The 11,466-nt window shown below is 59.8% G+C and overlaps 1 protein-coding gene across 1 annotated transcript in view; it reads right to left on the bottom strand.

Annotated features, from left to right (window-relative positions):
* The window catches only part of MN1 (MN1 proto-oncogene, transcriptional regulator), a 35,206-nt gene extending 26,195 nt beyond the window's left edge, over window positions 1-9,011 (bottom strand). Inside the window, exon 1 of the mRNA XM_086474343.1 lies at window positions 5,567-9,011. Coding sequence (XP_086330469.1) covers window positions 5,567-9,011 — 3,445 coding nt within the window. The remainder of the gene's footprint in view (window positions 1-5,566) is intronic.
* Window positions 9,012-11,466: the final 2,455 nt, after the last annotated feature.

An 11,466-nucleotide genomic window follows, 5' to 3' on the forward strand; every position in this document is an offset into this window, starting at 1 on the left:
GGGAAGGATCCCACGAACCGCAACCGGGCTGGTCTCTTTCGATACGCTCAGTGTGCTCTAGGAATCACATAATTAAACTGTTTATGATAGCTCAGTACATTTAGCATTAAAAAAGCATGTGTTAGGTCACCTGAACATTCATTTTAGAGCTGGCTTTACACTTTCTGTATATACTCTACTCGCACTTGTATTTAATAGAAATACAGAAGAAACCACAGACTAAAAATGTACAGTAATTTGTCTGGTACTAAAATTTTATGTGGCCACATAAAGACATTTTGCTGTACCAAAACCTCTCCCTAGTACAGAACATTGCAGAAGCTGGGATCAGCTGTTACAAATAAAAGCAGCCTATATACTTTTACGTTAGACTTTTGTTTAATGCCTTATCCTTTGCTCTACTCAGGTAACAACAAACTGTACCTGTAAGTATTGCTGATTAGTAACATTTTTTAGCAAAAAATTATTTGCAGTTTTATGGCAGAGCGTTCCACCAGGGCATTGGTAAAAATCAGGTATCACACGTTAAAAATTAAAAGCAGACATGGTGTAAAACATCACAGAGCAGAATAAATCTATGCTGTCATCTAAGCTCATATATGAATATTAAGTCTAATTAATTTCCTTTTGTATCATATGTAAAGATCTGAAGCACATTCACATACCAATTTCAAGAAATATATCCCCCAAAGTCTGTCTCACACACTCTCTCACACTAAGAGTGTACAAAACAACCCAGTTTACCCTCACAACTAAATGATAAAATAACAGACTTTGGTGAAAGAAAGCATTGTGATGCAAACCACATTTGTGAGCTGCATTAATTCAAATACAGCTAGACTGTCCACTAAAATGAGCAGAACAGGTAAATCTAAAGACCAAAAATTATTAACAGACAGGCAGATAGATGGACGGACGTAAAGGCAAATAGAGTGGCCATGGTAGTTACTGAAATGCCAAGAAATTCACACACTTTCTGCATTAAATATCCTACTGCATTACAGCAACAATAGCAAATACCATTGAAAACTCTGCCCCTTGCCTTCTCTAACATTTGCCATAAAGGGTCTACAAACACTCCTGCAGAATGTTTATAAAACAAAGGAAAACATTTCTAAACAGGACGTTTTTCTAGTACAAAATATTAAAAATGATAGTCGGTCAAAGTAAACAATAGAGTATTACTGTCATTCACGCAAAGCCAAGCCAAGCAGGGGCAACCCAACCTCTCAATTCTTTTTTTAACAGGTCAGAAGAGTTTAAAAGATCAGATTAAACCCAAATCTAATGCACACTGAACTCTCTCCTACGACATGCAACGTGAGTATCCTTTCCCCATAAATCCGCATGCTAATCCAGATCATTTATTAAAGATGTGTATTTCATATCTGTGCAGTATATCACACAACTTCTTGGCAAAGGGAACAGCATTTTTGTCGCTAACTGTTAAAATTCCTGCGTGAGTTTAAACAGCCCTTTCAAGCAAACAAAGCAGCATCAGGAATCACAGCTCCATCGCTGCAAAGCGCGCTCGGCTTCGTCAGTGAACTCGTTTCCAACAACCCTTACTACAGCACAGAGTCGCTCCAAAGCACGTATTGCTTTCAATGATAAATTTAAGTGTTTGAAATACCTCACGAGAGCTCTGACAAACTCGGTCTCAGTAAACAAACCCAGTCCCTTGGTAAAGCCTCTAAAGGAATTTAGCAGTATTTAAAATAAAAGCACGCAGCAGAACACACTAGGAAGAGAAAGAAAACAAAGGCTCCTAGTCACATCTGGACCAAATTTGACCTTTGCTAACATATTTGGTAGTAATTTACAGGCGTTATATATTGCTTCGTCAAGAGTTTCGGCCTGCTGGCTCATTCAAATGATAGGGTCAGTGTTATGAGGAAATAATAACAAAAATTCAAAGATGAAAACCAACCGTGTGGCACAGCACGTGCCCATCAGCTCGGACAGACGAGCCCAACGGCCACCAAGCAACTCCGTATATTCTCATTTTTTCCAGTCAACACCTGCATGGTTCTAGGTCACATATTGATGTCTTCCCCTGACATCTGCAGTATGGGACTTTCAAAATTTCAATTAAAAACTAAAAACAAAACCCCACCAGCACTTAATTACTGGGTTTCTAGAGAATACTAATCAACATTTCACTGAAGGGGAAATTGTTCTGGTTCAGTCAAACCAGGCAAAGCAAAACGCCATTAAACCAGCCCTGGGCTTTTTAGTGAATTTGATCTGGTTATTCTTTGTTAGCTGGAGCTGCGGTGCTGGAAGTCAACATAACCTCTCCAGACTCAGTATGATAATGTCTCGCTCCCAGCCCTAGCTGCACAGCAGAGGAAAACATGAAAATCTAGAATGCATTTTTTGGGGGAAAAAAACCAACAAACAAACTATCATCCACCTCACATAAAACATGTTAGTACAAGAAATGATGTGTCAGAGAAAACTCCTTATGGAAAATCGCATTTCAGCGAAGAGCAATGTCCAGCCAGTGTTAATAATACTAAATTCAGAAACAGAATGTGAACACAGGCAGAGAACTCGCTACCGGTTACCACTGAACGATGGAGGTGTGGAGGTGTCACACGGGCACCCACAGCACGGGTGTCTGGAACAGCATTCCCTGCTCCCGTCTACCTTTAAAACTCACGGCTCACGCAGATGGCTAGATGTTAGCACATCATCTTAATGCCATCACAAGAAAAAAGAGATGAGCTATAAGGAATCTGACCAGCTATGGAAACAACTCAAACAAGTTGTCTCCCCCGGTAACCCGGGCATTAACAGAGTATTTGAAAAGTTCCTGACCCTGCTACATTTTGGGGAGCCTGTCCATGCCGAAGCTGCCCCTCCACAGCCAGCAGCAAAGCCGGAGCCCCCGGTCGCCAGTGCTCGCTCCACGCCATGGGAGGAGAGTAACACCGCGCTCCGCCAAGGGGAACTGAGACCCGCCGTCCCTCCCGCCGCCCGCCGAGCAGCCGGAGCAGATCGCGGCAGTGCCACAATAGGAATAAATCACCGAATGCTTTCCCTCCCGGCACGGCAGGTGTCGTGAAGAAGCCCACCAACAATGCGCTGGTGAGGTAACTTGGGTCTAACGACTAATCTCACTCTTAATAATATTGCACAGCACTACGAAATGGTGAACACTCCCCCAGTGCAGCCTTAAGCACATTTAGGAACTGCTGGAAACGTGGAGGAGTGCTGTCCGCCCTGCACACGCACACCCGGGAACTGCTGGAACAAACACCACGGATGCAAACCCCAGTCTACCAAAAAGGTTTAAAATCTCAGTCACTGGATAAACAAAACCTTTTCTTAAACACAGTTTCAAATGCTCGGGGGCACAGCAATGTAAAGTCAGATTATTTCCACTAGCTGAGGAGAACAGCCCGTTTTGTCTCACCTATTGTACTTTATCACTTCCAACAACAGTTAAAGTAAATTCTCCACTGGCCTATATGAATTTCCTTGTCCAAAGAACCAGCCCATTCAAATCCTTCAAGTGACTGAAGTGTGAAACAAAATGAGTGCCTCTGTGCATTGTTGTAAAACTGCTTTGCTATTTTATGTTAAGTCTCTGAAATACTAAAACATATCCTTATATAGGAACACTGATTAAACGGTTTTCCTTCCAAATGAGGAACCGTTTTAACAGCAACATTGTGGTTATCACAACCAGAAAGCAATTACTTATTTCACTAGATGTTACTAAGAATAGTGGTGATCAAAGTGAACGTAGGAGGGCTGCTGGAGACGTTAAAGAAAGCATCGCTCCATATGACACAGATACACAAAATATACATAATTTTAAGCCAAATTACACTTTTAACAAATGTGCTGTTCGGGATTAAATCACTGCTAAGGATTTTTTTTTTAATCCACGCAATTAAGATCTCTGGAATAAGTTCCTCTTTTCAAATCCATTTCTAAATACAGCACAGTGTGCAGCTCTGCCTATCTGTATGCGTGCGTGTGCGTGAGAGTGCACACAGAACGGGGGGTGCATGTGTGTGCACTGGGAGAGAACGTATATATGTGTTCCAGTCTGCCAAGGTAGAAGTGACAGGAACTGTGATTTGTGCTAACTAGCTATTGATCCAGTCAGATCTAGATGTTGTGTACAAGAAACAATAAAAGAGAAGGGGCCAGGAAGGATGCTGTGTGCAACTCCATTTAAAAATGGAAAAGAAGGGCCCCAAACAAACCAATTTATGTCCTTGCCTGGGTGAAGCATGGAGAATGCTGATGGGCTTCCTAGAGTCTGCTGTGCATGCTAAACACTCCCGCTTGAAATGAGAGTCTCCTGCGCTGGGCATTAAACGTGAACAAAGAGAGAAACCGTGGGGGCTAGGATTCACGCTTCAGAAAGCCAAAGCTGGAAAGCCAACCAGAACTGGGGGTAGGAAATTGCCCAGTTTTCCAACCAGCTCCCTTTCGGTTTTCCTAACACCTTTCTTAGCAAAATTACTAAACGCAGAGGACTGCAAAAAGTCAGTCTGTGCCACCAGATGTAATGAAAAGAATTTCAAACTACGCTAGCGATACAGAACACCAACTTTCCTAGGCACAAATAACGAGTTCACATTGCATAAATTATGCACGTGTACTTACAGCACATCAAAAAATTGCCTCCATGCATTCATACGGCAGATACATGCACGTGCATCTATTGTAATATTCACACACACACACGGTCTGGCAGTTTAGAAAAACCGGCTTTGATAAAATAAAATAGAAACCAATTGAATCTATAATCATCTTTATCTTAAACAGCTTTTATAATAGAGGGCTTTCCATTAAAATATTTTTTCCCGAGCTTGGGGAATTATGATGCCCTCTGGACACGGTGAAGGATCAAAAATGACAACTAATGTCGAAATTAAACATCTGTCAACTAAGCAAGTTTTACACCAGCAGACCCAGAGCCTTAGTTTAAACTGCCTTTCTATTAAAGAAAAAAAAAAAATGTTAAGAGCCTTCCGGTTCAGCATCGCACTGCTGGTAGCGCTCGTTCAACGCAAGCAGGGAAATACCTGGAATCAGAGGGACGGCACCACCACCAAACGCCCGTTTTCACGGTTTAGGAAAATCTCTGTAACCGTTTGGGGGAAACGGCTGGAAGGCTCGGCCGGCACGGGGCTCTGCGGGAGCCCCCTCCACGGCACCCCACGCCCGGGAGCACGGCTCTGCTCAGCACCCCCGAGCGACCCTCGCCGAGGGGGGGGGGGGGGGGCGCTCCCCAGGAGGCGCGATGGGGAGGGGGCTGGTGGCAGAGCCCGCCGTGGGGCCGGCCCTCACCCGGGGCCCGCCGGGCAGCAGGCGCTTGGCCCTTGCCGCTGAGAGCCCCGGCAGAGCCGCCCGGCACCCTGCAGCCTCAGCCTGGTGCGGGAAGGTGCCTGGCAACCCCCGAGGTCCCCAGCAGGGGTGGAGCAGGTCTGGTGCCGGCATGCGCCCAGCATCCCGGGGCCACAGCCCCACCACCCCCCCTTCCCTGAGCAGCCCACCGTCCCCCTGCCGTGGGCCAGCACCCGCACGGGATGACCGGTACCTTCTTTGCTGGGGTTCGAGGGCTTGGGCTTCTCCCAGGGCGCCATGGGCTTGTCCTCCTCCTGCCCCTCCATCAGGGCCTTCTCGCCAGGCAGGTACCAGGTGGAGTTGTGCTCCGCCATCAGGGAGTCCAGGTCGATGGTGCTCATGGCGCCCTTGACGCCCTCCGAGCAGCAGCTGCCCAGGTCGCTGTCCCCGTTCTGCCCCGCGCACTCCCCCTTCTTGCTCTTCAGCCCCAAGGGCTGGTCTTCCGAGATGCTGAACTGCTGCCGCTGGAGCTGGATCTGCGCCTGCAGGATCTCCAGGGGGTGGATCTCATCCTGGGCCGAGGTGCTCGTGGGGGTCCGCACCTGCTCCATGCTCGGCGTGCCGGGGTGGGTGCCCGCCGTGGTGCTGAGCCCGTAGCTGTCGGGGGTCGAGGTAGACGTACTGAGGAGGCCGAGGGCCAGGGGCTTCTGTCCGTTGAGAAGTGCGTGCTCCCCACGGGGCAGCTTGGGTGAGCCGCCCAGCAGCGGGCTGCGGGTGGGCTTGGAGGCGGCGTTGTCGGAGCTGGAGGACACCTCGTCCTCGTTGCCGTAGCTGGTGCTGACCTCGTCGGGGAAGTCCACGTGCGGGGAGCTGCCGTCCGACTTGGTCACGCTCTGGATGCCGCTGTCCAGGGAGGACATCAGGTCGGGCTGCTCCCCCAGCAGCAGCTCACCGCCCTTGCCCCAGGAGGGCGAGGTCAGGGGCTTGTCATGGGGGGTGCCCCCGCCGCGCTCCGCACCCGCAGCCCCCGCCGGGCCCCCTGCCACCGCCGGCACCGCCGGCTGCCCCGGGCTGACGCCGGCCCCGCCACCCTCCGCGGCCGAGAACTTCTCGAAGAAGGTGCCGGGGCTGACGTGCCCGCTGTCCCGTTTCCGGCGGCCCCGCCCCCGCCCGCCACCCGCCTTCCCCTCACCACCGGCCGCCGGCTCCAACGCGTAGCCGGGCGAGAGGCTGCTCTCGGCGGGCAGCAGCGGGGCACTGCCCGCCGCCTTGCCCGCGCCTCCCCCGCCTGCTGGCGGCCCCGCCGGGAAGTAGTCCGGGGCGGTGGGTGGCGGCGGGTCGGGCTCGGCCTGGCTGAGCTTGCGCTTGGCTTCGGCCGGGCTCTTCTTGTTGAAGGTGACGTTGAGGTTGGGGGCGCCCAGGCTGGCGATCATGTTCTGGCAGGCGGTGGAGAGGGCGGCCAGGCAGCTCTGCCCGAAGACGTTGTCCTTGCTGGCCGGCTTGCTGAAGGAGCCCAGCGAGAGGGCGCCCAGCTTGCTGGCAGCAGGCCGGGGCGGCGGCGGCGGCGGGAACTCGGGTGGGGGCGGGGGGTAGGCGCCCGGCGAGGCGCTGAGGGCAGGCGCGGCCCCATGGGCCGCCGGCTGCCGCGCTGCCGCCGCGAAGGGGAAGCCGGGCTGGGCGGCGAAGTCGGCAGGGCCACGGCGCTCGGCGGGGGCGCTGGGCAGCGCCACGCCGCTGCCCGGCGACTGCAGCTGCGAGAGGCCGCCCATGGCAGGTGCGAAGGGCGGGTGGACGCCGGGCGAGGGCAGGGCCTGCGCCGGCCCCTCGCCCGCCATCCGCAGCGGCTCCTGCAGCCCCAGCCCGCCGGCGCCCGGCCGGAAGAGCACGGCGGCACCGCCCGGCTGCAGGCCCAGCTCGTGGGGGGCCGCCTCAGCTGGCAGCCCCGGCGCTGCCATGCGCCGCGGCAGCAGCTCCCCGGGCGGCGGCGGCCCCGCGAACCAGGCGCTGTCGGGGGCCAGGTGCGGCGCCGGCGGGTCGAAGCCGCGGCTGCCGCCGGTGGCCTCCCGCTCGAAGGCAGGCGGGGGCAGGCCGCCGGGCGGGCCCACCTCGCCATGGTGCCCCAGCTGCTGCAGGCTGGGCGGCCGCAGGCGCTGCTGGCTGCGCGAGGCCATCTGCTTCATCACCAGGGCCGCGTTCTGGCGCTGCGCCAGCGCCGGGTGCTCAGGGCCACCGTGCGGCAGCGGCCCCCCGAAGGCCTCGGGAGCCGGCGGGGTGAACTCTCCCGGCAGGCCGGCGTAGGCCGTCGGGGAGAGGTGGCTCTCCATGGCAGGGCCGTGCATGCTGCCGCCCCAGGAGGCACAGCGCTCGACGCCGGGGTTGCCGGGGAAGTCGAACCGCGGCCTCTTGGCGACGCTCACGTAGGGGGCATCGAAGTGCTGCAGTCTTTGATTTGGTGGCTGTTGCGGAGGAGGGTGCTGCATATTAAACACAGGGTCGGTGTAGGGATGCATATTCCTGTTCTCCAGTCTGTGAATAGGGTATTCAAACTGTGCATGCTGGTTCTGCATTATGGGCCCATTGTCCTGCAGGTTGGGGTTGGGAGCATTGGCTTCTGTTTGCTGTTGCCTAGGGATGGCTGGCGGGCAGGAGTTCTGTCTGGCCAGCAAGCCCGGCGGCTGCTGCGGTGGTTGCGGCGGCGGTGGCTGCTGCTGCTGCTGCTGCATCAGTGGGTGCCTGGCGCTGGCCCCCGGCTCTAGGCCGGCGGACATCTTCCGTGCTCCTGCGAAGCGCTCGAAGAAAACGCCGTGCTGCTGCGGGGGGTGCGCCTTGGCCACGGCCATGCCCGGCGCCCGGGGCAGGGCGGGCGCCCCCGCGAAGCTGCCGCCCGCCGGCACCTGCCGCCCGCCGCCGTAGTGCGGCAGCTGCCCCTCGGGCTCCGACGGGGAGAAGACGGGCAGCTCGAAGTGGCCGGCGGGGCCGTCGCCGGGGTAATTGTATTCCAGCGAGTCCACGCCGCCCTGCGCGGGGAGCCGCCGCTGCTCCAGGCCGTGGGGCTCGGAGGAGCCGGCTGCCGGCAGCCCGTGGAAGGAGGCGGCGCGGTTGGGGGACTGGTCGAGGGGCAGGCAGGGCGCCGGCACGGCGTGGCTGGAGGCGCCGGCGCTGTGGTGCTGGAAGTCGGGCAGGTTCCCGGGGCGCTGCTGCCCGAAGCCCTCGCCGCCCTGGCTCTCGGCCATGTGCTCGTAGCCGTCGGCGAACGCCGTCTGCCCGCCCAGCGCGCCGCTGTAGCCCAGGAGCCGGCCGCCGTGCACGCAGGAGGCGCCGGGGTCGGGCCCGAAGTTGCCGCCGAAGTGCGGGGGGTGCTGGTGAGGGTGGTGGGCGCCGCCGTGGCCGCCGTGCGGCTGCTGCCCGCCGAAGAAGCCGTGCACCGGTGGCTGCATGCCGCCGCCGTGCAGCTCGGCGGGGCCGCGGCCCGGGAAGCCGTAGGCGTCCCCGGCCAGGCTCATGTTCATGCCCAGGAGGGGCGGCTCGCCCAGCGCGCCCAGGGCCGGGTCCACCGCCGCCGCCGCCGGGCCGCCGCCGGGGAAGGCCGGCGCCTTGAAGTGCGCGCTCATGCTCAGTCCGGGCTGGCCGAAGCCCCGCTCCGCCTGCCCGCCGCTCCGGCTGCTGCTCTGCGGCTCGAACTGCTCCAGCCCGAACATCCTGCGCGGCTCCTCACAAGGGCATGGCCGCTCCGCGCCGCTCCGCTCCACCGCCGTCCCGCTCCCCGCCGCGCCGCGCCGGCCGCCGCTCGGCCGCCCCGCTCACATCCTGCCGCGCCGCCGCGCCGCTGGCACCGGCCGCCCGCCCGCGCTCACCCCGGCGGCTCGCCGCTCGCTGCCGCCCGGCGCCGGCCGCGCTGCGCTGCCCGAGAGCCGACGGGGCGGCGCGCCGCCGCTCATAGGCTCCGGCGCCCGGGAGCTGCGCGCCGCATCGCCGGCCCGCCGTGCGCTGCCCGCGGCTCGCAGGGCTCCGGGGGCGGCGGGGCCGGTGCGGGCGGCGGGGCCGGCGCTGCGGGCGGGCGCTGGGAGGGCTGCGCCGCGCTCCCCTGCGCGCTCCCTCGCTCTCACCCGGTGCTGGCGGAGCAGCAACAAGTTTTGCATTTCAGCGATGAATTTCAGCCATCGGGGCTGCGCCAATGAGCGCCGCGCCGCCCGGGGCGGGGCTCGCCGTTAAGGTGGCTCCGCCGCGCCGCCCGGCCCGCGCCCCGCCCCGCGCCGCTCTGCTCTCCGTGCCCGGCGCAGCCGCCGCCGCCGCTCCCGCGGGGACGCAGAGCGCGGGAGGCGGCCGGGGAGCTGCGCCGTGCCCCGGGGTCCCAGAGCGGGCGGAGCGGGGCGGGGGGCGCCGGGGCTGGAAGCGATCGGCGGGACGGCGGAGCCGCGCCTCCCGCCAGGCACGGCCGGTCCCGCGCTCCCCGGGCCGAAACCCGCCCGGCAGGAGAAGCGGCGCGGCGGCCCCGCCGTCCCGGCACCCCGAGCCGGGCCCCGAGCGGCGCGCCCGGACCGTCCGAGCCCGGCCTCGCCGGAGGGAGCAACGTCCGTCGGGTCCCTGGGGCTGCAAACGGTGGCGGGATGAGGCGCTTCGGGAGCTCACGGCTCGCACACGTCGATAGTTGAAAAAAAAAATAAAAATGAAAATTACTCCCACCAAAAAAAATGAGATCTATAAATAAGCGGCCGAGAAGTATTTGTATATGGCAGGAGAGTTTTAAAGGGATTTTTTTCTGCAGGATCAGGATGCCACGCTGTGATTAAATATTGATTTTGTGTAATTAGTTTTCATGTGAACTATCCTCCGTGCTGATGGCTTGGAGATTTCAGAAGTAGAGAAGAAATGGAATTGGACATGGAAATTATTACTTAGCAAAGTGACAAGGCGGGGGAGCGGGGCCCGGGGCAGAAAATGAGGGACGCGCGGCCCGGCCGCAGCACAAAGGAAGGGAGGGAAAGTCTCGCTCCTTCGCTACGGGAACGGCGGCTACGGGGGACAGGGAGCGCGAGGAGCCGCCGGCCCCTGCGCCCGTGTCCCCGCGCAGCAGCAGCGGTCCGGCCCGACGGCAGCGCCGCCCGGCCGCGCCCCGGCCCCGCACCCCGCCGAGGCCGCGGGCACGGACGGGCCCGGGCCCGGGGCTCCCCCCGCCGCCGCCGCCGCGGTGCCTCTGCGCCTGCGTGCGCGCCGTCGGAGCCGGCTCTTCCGAACGCGCACAGCGCCCCCTGGCGCCCGCCCCGCCCCGGCCGCCCCTTGCCCCGCATCCGCGCCTCCGGGCCGCCCCGACGGCGGGCAACAACCGGCCGCCCGCTGCGGAAGGACAGGGCCGGCTCCCGGGGAGCGGCGAAGGCGCCGGGACCGGCTGCCCAGGGCCGTCTCAGGGCACAGGCGCCGCGGCCGCCCTCCGCGATGACTCTCCCCGCCACATTCCGGGGGCCTCGGGCCAGCAGCCCAGCACCCCGCAGTACCACCCGGCCCACTCGTCGCCGGCGGCGGCTCGAGGGGAGCCCGGGCTGCCGGGTCAGCTCGCCGCGCTCACCCGCTCCCCCCTCGCCCGGCCTAGGCCCTGCTCCTCCGGGGCGACCGCCTGTTGCCCAGGGCTGCCCGCACCGGGCGGGACAGCGATCAGTGGCTAACGGCACCCGTAGGCTCAGCTCTGCTCGCTCGTGGGCCGCTGCAGGCCAGCCAGAGAGGGGAGCACCGAGGGCCGCCGCCCGGCCCTGTTCCCGCCTCGCTTGCACGACTCCCGCCGGCTCTCACGGGAGCCAGGCTGCGTCCCGGCAGAGAAGCCGTTTCCGAGCACACAGGCCCCTCGCAGCACCCCGGGAAGCACACCTGGCCCGCGGCCTCCCGCCTGCCCAGCCCTCGAGGTCAGCGGGGCTGCAAGACGTGCCCAGGGTCCGGTGCAAGGGTCGGCGGGTGCTGGCCAGGCTGCTCACGGCTGGTGGACGCTGGTCCCTGGACAGGGGGAGAGGAGGACGCTTCCATTGCGGAGACTCGTCCCTTCGTGTCACTTACAGAGTTCTGGTAAAGTTTGTACCTCGCAGGAGCGGCGTTACTGCGCTTTGGCTTTTGCTTCCAAGGGGCTGTTTTCCAGGCAGCAAGGGCAGCGGGGCTGCGGCGCCAGAC

Source organism: Leptosomus discolor, chromosome 16, assembly GCF_034619465.1.
Source record: "Leptosomus discolor isolate bLepDis1 chromosome 16, bLepDis1.hap2, whole genome shotgun sequence".
NCBI lineage: Eukaryota > Metazoa > Chordata > Aves > Leptosomiformes > Leptosomidae > Leptosomus > Leptosomus discolor.